At 42.2% G+C, this 16187-nt stretch overlaps 1 protein-coding gene across 3 annotated transcripts in view; it reads right to left on the bottom strand.

The window, feature by feature from the left end:
- EI24 (EI24 autophagy associated transmembrane protein) overlaps positions 1-15607 on the bottom strand; it is a 46833-nt gene extending 31226 nt beyond the window's left edge. Inside the window, exons 1-2 of one of the 3 annotated variants that reach the window (XM_082273339.1) lie at positions 15475-15607; positions 7887-8048 (exon numbers count right to left, since the gene is read on the bottom strand). In XM_082273339.1, coding sequence (XP_082129465.1) covers positions 7887-7928 — 42 coding nt within the window. In that variant the 5' untranslated portion in view covers positions 7929-8048; positions 15475-15607. Of the gene's footprint in view, positions 1-7886; positions 8049-15252; positions 15350-15474 lie in introns of those variants that run through there. The other 2 variants (XM_082273341.1, XM_082273340.1) reach the window with 2 other exon arrangements.
- Positions 15608-16187: the final 580 nt, after the last annotated feature.

Here is a 16187-nt window from a genome sequence, read left to right as displayed (position 1 = left end):
TAACTGTAAATATCCCAGCATGTGCAGTGTTTCTGAGACTCCTACCACCATCACCACTTCAAATCACTGAAGTGGTAATGGTGGTTAGAGTGTTCCTTTAATATCTCTCAGAAGAAGTAAATTTCTGTTTCCTGACTCCATTTGATCATCCTCTAGTTGTGTTAAATTAGTGTGGGAGAGGCGCGGGAAGGGCGCGGTGGCGTTTTATTACTTGTATACCTTCACTATAGTATATATTTTATATGTGGCCCGAGAAAATTTCTCTACACACAATGTGGCCCAGAGAAGCCAAATGGTTGGACACCCATGCTTTAAATCAAGGAGCCCCCAGATAAAAAGAAATTACTAAGCATGTTTTAACCTGTTCATTCTTTTGGACATAACAGATGCGTCCAAAGAGTAGAACTAGTTAAACCCAGGGATGTCTAGGTTTTAAAATCTATATAAAATATACAATACAAGGGGTTCAATCATGGAGGCCTTTTTGTACCCATTAAACTACTACTAGCTGGTCCCCTGATGACGTTACCTTGCTGACGAAACGCATTGGGCATGGCTACGGTGTTACATTCTCACATACGCCCATCGACCTTCATTTAGAGTCTGATACGGCTAGTACAACCTGCTACTTTGGAAGCTTTCACATCTGCTGCATGCGTTTTTTTTTTTTTGTTAATCGATGCACATGTAATTCATAGTTCTTTGTGTGCTACTGTTAGTGCTGCGGCACTTAACTAATTTTTTTTAAATAAATTCAAATTTTATGGGTTACACTATGGGTAAATGTCCTTTTATTTTCTGATAGGTCTTCAACATTGGTGGAGTAATCCTGATGGAAGACGTGTCTGGTGCTTGGAGAATCACGTTTAAAGCAACAACAAGCATTTATGGTGACCATTTGTATTTCAATGTTCCACATCATCTGGTAAGAGGCCCTTTAAAAGTGGTGTTACAGGAAGTTGGAATGTGAGCACACGAAGTTGTGAAGTATATGGACTGTGAAAGGACCCTAACATTATATACATACATACACTTATTTTACACACACACACACTGCTCAAAAAAATTAAAGGAGCTTTTACTCAGAGTGTAGCATCAAGTCAATTAAACTCCTGGGATATTGATCTGGTCAGTTAAGTAGCAGAGGGGGTTGTTAATCAGTTTCAGTTGCTTTGGTGTTAATGAAATAACTGGTGCACTAGATGGGCAACAATGAGGCGACCTTTAAAACAGGGATGGTTTTACAGGTGGAGGTCACGGACATTATTTTCCTTACTCATCTTTTCTGACTGTTTATCACTTATTTTGCATTTGGCTGGGGTCAGTGTCACTACTGGTAGCATGAGGCGATACCTGGACCCTATAGAGGTTGCACAGGCAGTCCAACTCCTCCAGGATGGCACATCAATACATGACATTGCCAGAAGGTTTGCTGTGTCTCCCAGCACAGTCTCAACAGCATGGAGGAGATTCCAGGAGACAGGCAGTTACTCTAGGAGAGCCAGACAGGGCCAAAGAAGTTCCTTAACCCATCAGTAAGACCGGTATCTGCTCCTTTGTGCAAGGAGGAACAGGATGAGCTCTGCCAGAGCCCTACAAAATGACCTCCAGCAGGTCACTGTTATGAATGTCTCTGACCAAACAATCAGAAAGACTTCCTGAGGGTGGCCTGAGGGCCCGACGTCCTCTAGTGGGCCCTGTGCTCACTGCCCGGCACCGTGGAGCTTGATTGGCATTAGTCATTGAACATCAGAATTGGCAGCTCCACCACTGGTTTCCCAACTCCGGTCCTCAGGGCACACTAACAGGCCAGGTTTGAAAAAAAAAAAAAAACTGAAATACATCACAGGTGATATTTGCTGCTCAGTGATTGCAGTATTCTAGTCTGCATCTCCCCAAGGTAATACTTAAAATCTGGCTTGTTAGTGTGCCCTGAGAACTATAGTTGAGAAACACTCAAGAAAATAAAAGAGTGGTAATTTTTTCGTGTCACACAATATTATCACAAAGGTCTAGGAAGCAAAAATTTCAGAAAAAAAAAAAAAACACACACACACACACACACACACACACACACACACACTAAAAGTTAACTTTAGGGGGCACAAAAATGCAATAAATTACCAATTTTTTTTGGTAGGGTGTGTGGTAGCCCAGGCGCAAGGTCCAAACTTCTGGTCACAATGGCAACCTGGGTTTGTCAAGTCCTGATTTAGAGCAATTATTTTATTTATAAACTCCACCTAAAATAAGGAATGTTTGCATCTGTCCATACTGGTGGAACTAGTAAATCCTGTATGTATCAACAGCACAGACAAAATATACACAAAGTGTTACTAAACCCAGGAGTCGGCAGTCACTATATCTGCTCTCTCCAGGAGCCTGCAGTCACTATATCTGCTCTCTCCAGGAGCCTGCAGTCACTATATCTGCTCTCCCCAGGAGCCTGCAGTCACTATATCTGCTCTCCCCAGAAGCCTGCAGTCACTATATCTGGTCTCCCCAGGAGCCTGCAGTCACTATATCTGGTCTCCCCAGGAGCCTGCAGTCACTATATCTGGTCTCCCCAGGAGCCTGCAGTCACTATATCTGCTCTACCCAGGAGCCTGCAGTCACTATATCTGCTCTACCCAGGAGCCTGCAGTCACTATATCTGCTCTACCCAGGAGCCTGCAGTCACTATATCTGCTCTACCCAGGAGCCTGCAGTCACTATATCTGCTCTACCCAGGAGCCTGCAGTCACTATATCTGGTCTCCCCAGGAGCCTGCAGTCACTATATCTGATCTCCCCAGGAGCCTGCAGTCACTATATCTGGTCTCCCCAGGAGCCTGCAGTCACTATATCTGCTCTCCCCAGGAGCCTGCAGTCACTATATCTGCTCTCCCCAGGAGCCTGCAGTCACTATATCTGCTCTCCCCAGGAGCCTGCAGTCACTATATCTGCTCTCCCCAGGAGCCTGCAGTCACTATATCTGCTCTCCCCAGGAGCCTGCAGTCACTATATCTGCTCTCCCCAGGAGCCTGCAGTCACTATATCTGCTCTCCCACAGTACACAGAACATGGAAATGCAATTATTTTAGTAAATATAAACTGCTAAATACCTTTTCTCATCAGCAGTATATAGCAGTCTTGTGACTTCTATCAGAGTGTGGATAAAGCTTGCAGGAAGAGTTTTCATTCTCCTCTGACTGTCCTATGAGGTTGCAGGACCTCAGAACCTCTGTTTGGACAGTGCTGATTGGCCCTGTGCTGATCACTTGCACCCCCCCCCCCCAAAAAAAAAAAAAAAAAAAAAACATCTCTAGCAATACACACCAAACTGAGCATGTGCAGAGTGCCTCTAAAGGCTCGGTACTATTGGCAGATGGATTGGGGACAATGAAAGAACGGGAGGATCAAAGACAACAGAATCAAAGAAGAGAGGAGTCCACGTTTGCGGCTTGTACTGCAGCAGACGGAGCGGGAGATTTAAAACCATACCCAGATCCTAGAGTCAGGCAGACACCATAACCTGTGAGTGCGATATTTTATTTATGTTATAATAAAAGAGTTATACGCAATTACACTATCTGGGCATTCCTTTCTCTGTCCTGTCCGGTGCTGTCCTGTCGGCTGAAAACTGCAAAAGACTGCACACTAATTTTGTCGGCCAACAACAACCAACTGCAGAAGTGATGTCATGGGATGGTTAACTTTCCTTGTCTTTTTTCTTTTCTGAGCATGCCCAGTCTTGCTAATCGGCTGTCTGTCGGCCGAATTTTGTACTGACTGGCGAACAATCGGCCGTTCTGGTGACGGCCAACAAAAATTTTAATGCTTGCACGACAGATTCTGTTCGGCCGAAAATGCGCTGTCGAAAGCATCATACTAACAAGCCTACAATCGGCCGATCGGTCGTCAGCCGAATCGACAATCGGTACGTGTGTACGGGGCTTTACACTTCAAGAGGAAGTCGCATGAAATGGTTTTCACTTCACAGGTGTGCCCTGTCAGGTTTAACCACTTTACCACCGGAGGATTTTGCTGTCTTCCGTCCAGGCCACTTTTTGCGATTCGGCGCTGTGCGACTTTAACTGACAATTGCGCGGTCGTGCGACGCCGTACCCAAACAAAATTTACGTCCTTTTTTTCCCACAAACAGAGCTTTCTTTTGGTGGTATTTGCTCACCTGTGCGATTTTTACTTTTTGCGCTATAAACAAAAAAAGAGCGTTTATTTTGAAGAAATAACAATATTTTTCACATTTTTTTATATGAAATTCCCCCCCCAAAAAAATGTAAAAATCAAATTTTTTTTTTAATTTTTGGCCAATTTGTTTTCTGCTACCTATGTTTAGTAAAAAAAAAAAAAAAAAAAATTGCAATAAGCGTATTTTGATTGGTTTGCGCAAAAGTTATTGCGTTTACTAACTAAGGGAAAGATTTCTGTCATTTTTGGTGTTTTTTTTTTTAACGCGTAATGGCGGTGATCTGCGATTTTTTTTGCGGGACTGCGACATTGCGGTGGACAGATCGGACCCTTGACTGACATTTTTGACACTTTTGGGGTTACCAGTGACATTTCTACAGTAATCAGTGCTATATATATGCACTGTTACTGTAAAAATGACACTGGCAGGGAAGGGGTTAATTTTATTGGAGAGGGAGGGGTTAATGTATGCCTGGTGCTTACTGACGTGTGGGGGGGGGGAGGTGACTGTGTGACAGAAGGACAGATCGCATGTCCAGCTATGCTGAACACTCCGATCTGTCACTCCCTGTCACTATGAACACAGCGGGCGGATCTCCAGACTCGATCCCCGACGATCGGGGCAGAGCAGCGGCAATCGCCGCTGCTCCTCCCCTGGCCCGACTCCCGCTGTGAATGAACACAGCGGGAGCGAGCCTCCGGCGGCGCGCGAGTGCCGCCCACAAGGGGCGGAGTCCAGCGACGTAGGTCTACGTCGCTGGACGGGATCGCGGCACTTTGCCGCAGTAGCCTCCATGTGAAGGTAAAGTGGTTAATAAGTGTGATTTCTTGCCTTATAAATGGGGTTGGGACCATAAGTTGTGTTGTGCAGAAGTCAGGTGGATACACAGCTGATAGTCCTACTGAACAGACTGTTAGAATTTGTATTATGGCAAGAAAAAAGCAGCTAAGTACAGGAAAATGAGTGGCCATCATTACTTTAAGAAATGAAGGTCAGTCCGAAAAATTGGGAAAACTTTGAAAGTGTCCCCAAGTGCAGTCACAAAAACCATCAAGCGCTACAAAGAAACTGGCACACATGCGGAGCGCCCCAGGAAAGGAAGACCAAGAGTCACCTCTACTGCGGAGGATAAGTTCATCCGAGTCACCAGCCTCAGAAATCGCAGGTTAACAGCAGCTCAGATTAGAGACCGGGTCAATGGCACACGGAGTTCTAGCAGCAGACACATCTCTAGAACAACTGTTAGGAGGAGACTGTGTGAATCCGGCCTTCATGGTAGAATATCTGCTAGGAAACCACTGCTAAAGAAAGGCAACAAGCAGAAGAGACTTGTTTGGGCTAAAGAACACAAGGAATGGACATTAGACCAGTGGAAATCTGTGCTTTGGTCTGAGGAGTCCAAATTTGAGATCTTTGGTTCCAACCACCGTGTCTTTGTGCGACGCAGAAAAGGTGAACGGATGGACTCTACATGCCTGGTTCCCACCGTGAAGCATGGAGGAGGAGGTGTGATGGTGGGGGGGGTGCTTTGCTGGTGACACTGTTGGGGATTTATTCAAAATTGAAAGCATACTGAACCAGCATGGCTACCACAGCATCTTGCAGCAGCATGCTATTCCATCCGGTTTGCGTTTAATTGGACCATCATTTATTTTTCAAACAGGAAAAGGGCCAACAAGTGCCAAGCATCTCTGGGAAATCCTTCAAGACTGTTGGAAGACCATTTCAGGTGACTTCCTCTTGAAGTGTGACTCTACAATTTTCATAGTCATGAAAATAAAAACAAAAACCCTTTGAATGAGAAGGTGTGTCCAAACTTTTGGTCTGTACTGTATATTGGACATTTACTATTATGACTTGGATCATAGCACGATAAGTACCGTATATACTCGAGTATAAGCCGAGTTTTTCAGCACATTTTTTTGTGCTGAAAACGCCCCCCTCGGCTTATACCGATTCGACTTATATCAAGTCAAGAAAAAAAAAAAAAAGTTCCCGGCTGCTCCGACGTGCTTGAGCTTTAAAAATGGCGCCGCCCGGCGCATACATGTCATTGCGCACGCGCCGCCGCCGCTCGGGAGAGGCCGGGAATAGCCGAAAGTATACGAGCGGCGGCAGCGTGTGCGCAATGACGTGTCGGCGCCGGGCGGCGCCATTTTTAAAATGAAGGCGCCTCTGGAACAGGTAAGGGAAACTGCTGCACTACCTGTCATTATGCAGGGCTGTGGGCATACTACAAGGGATGCAGTGCTGCGGGCATGGTCCACCTGTACCATGCCCACAGCACTGCATCTCCTGTAGTATGCCCACAACCCCGAATCCTCTTGTACCATGCCAGTCACCCTGCATTCTCCTGCACCATGCCAGTCACCCTGCATTCTCCTGCACCATGCCAGTACCCTGCATTCTCCTGTATCCTGCCAGCCACCCTGCATTCTCCTGCACCATGCCAGCCACCCTGCATTCTCCTGTACCATGCCAGTCACCCTGCATTCTCCTGCACCATGCCAGTCACCCTGCATTCTCCTGCACCATGCCAGTCACCCTGCATTCTCCTGCACCATGCCAGTCACCCTGCATTCTCCTGCACCATGCCAGTACCCTGCATTCTCCTGTATCCTGCCAGCCACCCTGCATTCTCTTGTACCATGCCAGTCACCCTGCATTCTCTTGTACCATGCCAGCCAGCCTGCATTCTCCTGCACCATGTCAGTCACCCTGCATTCTCTTGTACCATGCCAGTACCCTGCATTCTCCTGTACCATGCCAGCCACCCTGCATTCTCCTGTACCATGCCAGCCACCCTGCATTCTCCTGCACCATGTCAGTCACCCTGCATTCTCCTGCACCATGTCAGTCACCCTGCATTCTCCTGCACCATGCCAGTACCCTGCATTCTCCTGTACCATGCCAGCCACCCTGCATTCTCCTGCACCATGTCAGTCACACTGCATTCTCCTGTACCATGCCAGTCACCCTGCATTCTCCTGCACCATGCCAGTACCCTGCATTCTCCTGTACCATGCCCGCCGCCCTGCATTCTCCTGCACCATGCCCGCCGCCCTGCATTCTCACCCTAGGCTTATACTCGAGTCAATCATTTTTCCCATCTTTTTGTGGTAAAAGTAGGGGCCTCGGCTTATACTCGGGTCGGCTTATACTCGAGTATATACGGTATATTGCACTTTTTGCTTTGCAGGTTTATAAAGTTTTTTTTTTTTTTTGCCAAAACAATTTATTTCTTGCACATTTCACAACATATGGCACATGATTATGGTTATTTATTGAATTGGAAAGCACTAGCACTTTTTTGAATATTTATAATTATTTCTATACTACCAGGTACCAAAATCTGGTATCTAAGGGAGTCAGATTGCATTTGCACTTTTCTTATTTGCACTTTATGTTTGGATTCACTAGATTGTTTTAAATATTTATTTATGTTGAATACCTCACACAGATAAAAGTCCCACATATTCTATTACAGCATTTTTGCTCAATATTACGGAACTAAAAAGTTATTGCGCTGATTTTTCAAAAACTTTTCAACAGGATCAAACAGCCTTTTTACGCAATGCAGAGGATTAACCCCTTATGTTCCATGGTGAGTATAACTAATACTGCATATACAGACTGATTTTATGGTTGTGGGTTTAGTAACTCTTTAAATTTCTGCATGCAGATGTTTACCATACCCGGACGAGGTCCTGGAGAAAGATTTTCAAGCTGTCAGCCATTTTCCACCTCTGTACCACATCTGTTGCTTGACTATCAGCTGAAGGGAGAAAGGAAACCTAGAGGCCCACAAGAGATCATCATGGGGGGGGGGGGGAGGGGAAGCTTGCACACCCCTGGGCCTGGAGACAAGAATAAGGAAAGTATTAGAGCATCAAGTTCAGATACTTAGAGATTCAAAATAAAAAGGATTATTATTATTATTGCCCCTAGAGACAGTATTCATTCTAGATTGTAAACTCCAACGAGCAGGGCCCTCTAGTTCCTCCTGTATTGAATATTATTGTAACTGTATTGTCTTCCCTCATATTGTAAAGCGCTGCGCAAACTGTCGGTGCAATATAAATCCTGTATAATAATTTAACCACTTGACCTCCGGAAGCTTTACCCTCCCCCCCCCCCCATGTCCAGGCCATTACTTGCAATACGGGACTGCGTTACTTTAACTGACAATTGCGCGGTCGTGCGACGCGGTACCTAAATAAAATTGATTTCCCCCACAAATAGAGCTATATATATATATATATATATATATATATATATATATATATATATATATATATATATACACACATACATACATACACACACACACACATACACACACAGTATATAAAAATATAAATATAATAATAATAAAAAAATATATAAATATAAATATATATATATATATATATATACATACACACACACACACACACACACACACACACACACACACACACACACACACACAGTATATAAAAATATAATAATAAAAAAAAAAATTATATATATATATATATACACATACATACATACACACACACATACACACACAGTATATAAAAATATAAATATAATAATAATAAAAAAATATATAAATATAAATATATATATATATATATATATATATATATATATATATATATATATATATATATATATATATATATATATATATATATATATACATACACACACACACACACACACACACACACACACACAGTATATAAAAATATAATAATAAAAAAAAAAATTATATATATATATATATACACATACATACATACACACACACATACACACACAGTATATAAAAATATAAATATAATAATAATAAAAAAATATATATATATATATATATATATATATATATATATATATATATATATATATATATATATATACACACACACACACACACACAGTATATAAAAATATAATAATAAAAAAAAAATTATATATATATATATATATATATATATATATATATATATATATACACACACACACACACACACATACATACTGTATAAATAATAATAATATTATATATAAGAAAAAAAAGTTTTTTCAGTTTCTGCTATAAAACATATCCAATAAAAAAAAAAAAAAAAAATTTAAAAATCAAATCTCTTCATAAATTTAGGCTTATTTGTATTCTGCTACAGGTCTTTGGTTAAAAAAAAAATAAATAAAAATAATCCCAATAAGCATATATTGATTGGTTTATGCGAATGTTACAGCGTCTACAAACTATGGGATATATTTTTATGGAATTTTTTAAATGAATATACTTGTAATAGTGATTATCAGAGACTTCTAGCGGGACTGCGATATTGCGGCCGAATATCGAACACTAACTGACACTTTGCGGAAACCAGTGACCAGTACTAATACGCACGGTAACTTTAATAATGACACGGATGGGGAGGGGTTAAACATCAGGGGCGATTAAAGGGCTAAATGTGTGCCTAGCCAGTGTTTTTGTGTACACAGCATTATGCTTTTACTAGGGGGAAGAGATCGATTCTAGCCCCTGCTTTGCAGAGACACATGATCGATCCGATCCTTCCTCTCTGTCAGGACTGAGCTATGCCTTGTTTACATGACGATCAGACGGGTGATGGACATCAAGTCCACGGGACCAGAAGATTGCTTTTTTTGTAAATCGTCACAGCGGAAGCAGCCTGCCTGCGCCCCCTGCAGGTGGAAGAGCAAATTTAACGTATATACAGTGCCTTGAAAAAGTATTCATACCCCTTGAAATTTTCCACATTTTGTCATGTTACAACTGAAAACGTAAATGTATTTTATTGGGATTTCATGTGATGGACTGACATAAAGTGGCACATAATTGTGAAGTGGAAGAAAACTTTTTGCAGCCAATTGGGTATTAAAAAAAACAAAAAAAAAAAGGCAGGTGCGAGCTGTGAAGCAGGAATGTCGAAAAAGAGCATGTGTTTGAAAGTTTGGCTAGAGAGGATTTTGGAGGATACACACATAAAAATACAGCATAAACATTAGGGTTGCGCAGATACTAAGCATTTGCACGAGTATCAGTACTAGTGCAAATGCACCAATACCTGAAACCGATACTTTCAGCTGTCAGTGGGATTCCCCCAAAAAGAAGTTTGTACTGTTTTGAGCGTTGGGTGTTTTGCTTGAAAAGACCAAGCGCTCAGATATGAACAGAAATGAAAAGGATTTTTTCTTGTTGAGCGTTTTTTAAAGCTGATCCTAGAGCAGAAAAACGCCCACATGTGAACTTTGTTTCTTTTTGTATCGGTTTCTTCATCTACAGATCAAAGGGATGAACTTCAATCTGCCGATGAAGTCAGTTTAACCACTTGCTGTCTGCTCACTAGAGCTCTACTGCGGCAAAGTGGCTCTTGTAGGTCTGACAACGTAGACCTACGTCGCCAGACACTCCCCCTTCTCGGCGGCGCGCGCGCCGCCGGAGGCTCGCTCCCGCTGCATTCAGTCACAGCGGGAGTCGGGCCAGGGGAGGAGTGGCGGTGATCGCCGCTGCTCTTCCCCGATCGTCGGGGAATCGAGTGTGGAGATCCGCCTGCTTGTGTAAACAGAGCGGGCGGATCTCCTAAGTGACAGGCAGGGTCAGATTGCAGGGTTCAGCATAGCTAAACATGCAATCTGTCCCTGTGTCACTCAGTCACCTCCCCCCACACATGTCAGTAAGCACCAGGCATACATTAACCCCTCCCTCTCCAATAAAATTAACCCCTTCCCTGCCAGTGTCATTTTTACAGTAACAGTGCATATGTATAGCACTGATTACTGTAGAAATGTCACTGGTACCCCCAAAAGTGTCAAAAATGTCAGTCAAGGGTCCGATCTGTCCACCGCAATGTCGCAGTCCCGCAAAAAAAAAATAAAAAAACGCAGATCGCCGCCATTACTCGTTAAAAAAAAATAAAACACCAAAAATGACAGAAATCTTTCCCGTAGTTAGTAAACGCAATAACTTTTGCGCAAACCAATCAAAATACGCTTATTGCGATTTTTTTTTACCAAACATATGTAGCAGAAAACAAATTGGCCTAAAATGATAAAAAATTTGATTTTTACATTTTTTTGGGGGGGATTTCATATAAAAAAATTTGAAAAATATTGTTCTTTTTTCAAAATTGTTGCTCTTTTTTTGTTTATAGCGCAAAAAGTAAAAATCGCACAGGTGATCAAATACCACCAAAAGAAAGCTCTGTTTGTGGGGAAAAAAAGGACGTAAATTTAGTTTGGGTACGCCATTGCATGACCGCGCAATTGTCAGTTAAAGTCGCACAGTGCCGAATCGCAAAAAGTGTCCCAGACGTAAGACAGCAAAATCCTCCGGTGGTAAAGTGGTTAATGCAACCTTTTTTTTTTTTTTTTAAATATATAAACTGTTCCCCTATTTAACCCCTTAATTTACTCTAATCAGCCTTAATTAAAATCCTTAGGGCCCTTTCACACGGCCGCTCCGTGTGTCCGCAAATCATCCCATCCGTTTGCGGATGATTTGCGGATGATTTGCGGACATAATGTAAGTGAATGGCATTGCGGGTGTCAGTGGAATACCATCCGCTGACATCCGATTTTCCTCCTGTCAGTTCTGTTCCGTTTTTTCAAATGGAACAGAACCCCATTTTTTCTTCCGTGTAAAAAACGGAAAGGAAGGAAAATTGGATGTCAGCGGTGTCATCCGCAATGCCCATAGACTTACATTATGTCCGCATATCATCCTCAAACGGATGGGATGATATGCGGGCACACGGAGCGGATGACACAAAGCAAACAAAAGGAACATTTTAATTATTATAGTTTTATAACCTACAATTTAACAAAAATAAAATTAGCAGGAAAAACATAAATAAATGGAGAAGGAGAATAAGGCTTCTTTCACACGGCCGCTCCGTGTGAAAGGTCCGCTGCAGACTTTTTTTTCACGGAGCGGCCGTGTGAAAGAAGCCTTATTCTCCTTCTCCATTTATTTATGTTTTTCCTGCTAATTTTATTTTTGTTAAATTGTAGGTTATAAAACTATAATAATTAAAATGTTCCTTTTGTTTGCTTTGTTTATCTTTTTACATCTTTGGGCTTCTTTCACACGGAGCGGACCGCATTGCAGTCCGCTCCGGCACTTTTTTTTTTTTCACGGAGCGGATGACATTTGTGTCATCCGCTCCGTATGCCAGCATATCATCCCATCCGTTTGCGGATGATATACGGACATAATGTAAGTCTATGGGGATTGCGGATGACACCGCTGACATCCGATTTTCGTCCTTTCAGTTCTGTTCCGTTTTCTGGAACAGAACCCTATTTTTGTTCCGTTTAAAAAACGGAAAGGACGCAAAATCGGATGTCAGCGGTGTCATCCGCTGACATCCGCAATGCCCATAGACTTACATTATGTCCGTATATCATCCGCAAACGGATGGGATGATATGCGGACCTACGGAGCGGATGACACATGGACATAATGTAAGTCTATGGGATTGCAGGTGTCAGCGGATGACATCCGATTTTGCGTCCTTTCCGTTTTTTTAACGGAACAAAAATAGGGTTCTGTTCCAGAAAACGGAACAGAACTGAAAGGACGAAAATCGGATGTCAGCGGATGGTCATCCGCAATGCCATTGACATGCATTATGTCCGTAAATCATCCGCAAAAAAAATAAGATGATATACGGACATGCGGAACGCCAGCGTGAAAGGGCCCTTTAACCACTTTACGTCTGCTCACAGTAATATTACTGCGGCAGAGTGGCTCGTTATCGTCTGACGACGTAGTATTAACGTCGTCAGACACTCCCCCTTCTGGGCGGCCGGAGGCTCGCTCCCGCTGTTTTCAGTCACAGCGGGAGTCGGGCCAGGGGAAGAGCAGCGGCGATCGCCACTGCTCTTACCCGATCGTCGGGGATCGAGTCTGGAGATCCGCCCGCTGTGTGTAAACACAGCGGGCGGATCTCCATAGTGACAGGGAGCAGTGTTGGGGTAGTTACTCAAAAAATGTAACTAGTTACTAGTTACTTCTGTAAATTGTAATGAGATTACTTTACTAGTTACTGCATTTGAAAAGTAACTTCACTACTTATTACTTTACTGTCCTCTTTCTTAATTGACCGTGTAGAAGAAGATACATGACACTCTTTCTGCATAGAGTTTATTGTATAAACACAGGCTTTGGGAAACAGGAGAACAAAAGCTGAAAAAACAGAATAAAATATAAAGTGCAACAAAAAGTCATAAACTTCATCCCTCTCTATTCTTCGAAATAACGATTGTATCGCACGGCTTGGGTAACGCAGGAAAGCGCGTTCCTATAGCCTAGTAAAGTAGTGTAGTTACCAATATTAGTATTGTAACTAGTTACTTTACTTAGTTACCAAAAAAAGTAATTTAGTTACTGTAATTAGTTACTTTGTAACTAGTTACCCCCAACACTGACAGGGAGTGACAGATCGGACTGTTCAGCATAGCTGGACATCCCATCTGCCCATGACTCACTCAGTCACCTCCCCCCCTACACGTCAGTAAGCACCAGGCATACATTAACCCCTCCCTCTCCAATAAAATTAACCCCTTCCCTGCCAGTGTCATTTTTACAGTAACAGTGCATATGTATAGCACTGATTACTGCAGTAATGTCACTGGTACCCCCAAAAGTGTCAAAAATGTCAGTCAAGGGTCCGATCTGTCCGCCGCAATGTCGCAGTCCCGCAAAAAAAAAAAAAAAAAAAAAAAAAAAAAAAACGCAGATCGCCGCCATTACGCGTTAAAAAAAAAAAAAACACCAAAAATGACAGAAATCTTTCCCTTTGTTAGTAAACGCAATAACTTTTGCGCAAACCAATCAAAATACGCTTATTGCGATTTTTTTTTTACCAAACATATGTAGCATAAAACAAATTGGCCAAAAATTTTAAAAAAAATTGGTTTTTACATCTTTTTTGGGGGGAATTTCATATAAAAAAAAATGTTAAAAATATTGTTATTTTTTCAAAATAAACGCTCTTTTTTTGTTTATAGCGCAAAAAGTAAAAAAAAAAAAAAAAAAAAAAAAAAAAAAAAAAAAAAAAAAAAAAAAATCGCACAGGTGATCAAATACCACCAAAAGAAAGCTCTGTTTGTGGGAAAAAAAAGGACGTAAATTTCGTTTGGGTACGGCGTCGCACGACCGCACAATAGTCAGTTGAAGTCGCACAGCGCCGAATCGCAAAAAGTGGCCTGGACGGAAGACAGCAAAATCCTCCGGTGGTAAAGTGGTTAAACATATCGTTTCACATTGAAAAAAAATAAATAAAATTTAATTTCATTTGTAAAATTCCTTTAATGCTTTATACCTTTGCTGACAGCTGAAGAGTAAACAGAATAGTCGCGCTAGGTATCAGTAATTGGTATTGGCGAGTAAAAAAAATAAAATAAAAATACAATGGTATTCCTAATACACATCATAATAAACCCAACGCACACAACGGAGGTCCATGAGATAAAACACAAACATCCAGAAAAACAAAAAGGACAGCAAAAAAAAATAAATAAGCACAACAACACACAGCTACATCTAAATAACAAAAAAAAAAAAAAAAAAAAAAAAAAAAAAAAAAAAAAAAAACACAGAACACGGTCAGTATCACAGATGTTTGAGAAAATAAAAAACAAAGTGAATACGCAACAAGAAAAAAAAAAAACAGAGCGCAACAACGCAATAACACACAATACACACATATTACAAGAACACAAAGCACAATAACACAGACACACAATGACAGAAAACCACAACAAGAATAAAAAAAAAAAAAAAAAAAAAAAAAAAAAAAAAAAAAAAAAAAGGAAGAAGGGGGAAGAAGGAGAACACCATCTGGAGACAGAAATTACACACAATACATGGGGACGAACATACTAATACAATGACAGAAAAAACACAACACTTGAAAAACACAAATACAACAAACACTATAAAAACAAAAAAAAAAAAAAAAAAAAAACCAAATACCACACAGAAAAAAAAAAAAAAAAAAAAACAGCACGACCCCCAACCACACATTGCTTACATACCACTTCCGGGGACACCCAGCTGCAGTCACCCCTGTATATATACACATTATGGACCATTATTGGGAAGACTGAGCTGACATGGATCTGCTAGTTCCCCCCCCCCCCCATAGAGAAACCTCCTCAGCCCCGAGGCCGCCCCCCCCCCCCTCCCCTCCCCAGTCTCCGGTATTCGCCCGGCCAAACAGCTGGAGGGAACCGAATCCCATCAACAACAGCGCTCACCTGCAGTAACCTCCGACTTCTAGCACAACAGCCGGGCCGCGCCCGCACTGCGCATGTCCGAGAGCGCGGGGCATGCCGGGAGTTGGAGTCCCAGAGGGGCGCAAGGCATACCGGGGGATGAAGTCTGTGCGAGTAGGAGGAAAAGGGGAGGGGACGAAACATCCTCTTTACCTCAGGGGGCGGTTGGCTGGGGGGGGGGGGGGTATGAGAGGAGAACTCCGCCCCTCCGCTTTATACTCCAGAGACGGTATTCCAGATAGAATTTGTCATTTACTGTTTCTTTCAAAATTCTAAAACTGCCAATGAGAAACAGCAGCAGCACTCAGGGTGGAGACATTTTATGTAATACAGAAGACAACACTTTATCTTTGTGTTTTGTACAGAGATAGGGGAGGGTTATAACCCCTGTCAGGGATGTTTTTATCTTCTGTGTCCCCATTGGGGGAGATTTCACTTCCTGTCCCCATTGGGGGAGATTTCCCTTCACTTCCTGTCACCATTGGGGGGGATTTCCCTTCACTTCCTGTCCCATAGGGTAGAATTCCCTTCACTTCCTGTACCATAGGGGAGATTTATCTTCACTTCCTGCCCCATAGGTCAGATTTCCCTTCACTTCCTGTCCCATAGGGGAGATTTCACTTCACTTCCTGTCCCATAGGGGAGATTTCCCTTCACTTCCTGTCCAATAGGGGAGATTTCCCTTCACTTCCTGC

The sequence above is a fragment of the Pelophylax lessonae genome (assembly GCF_965119305.1).
Source record: "Pelophylax lessonae genome assembly, chromosome: 12".
Classification (NCBI taxonomy): domain Eukaryota; kingdom Metazoa; phylum Chordata; class Amphibia; order Anura; family Ranidae; genus Pelophylax; species Pelophylax lessonae.
The sequence above is the reverse complement of the archived record's forward strand: the minus strand, read 5'-3'. Positions and strand labels throughout refer to the sequence as shown.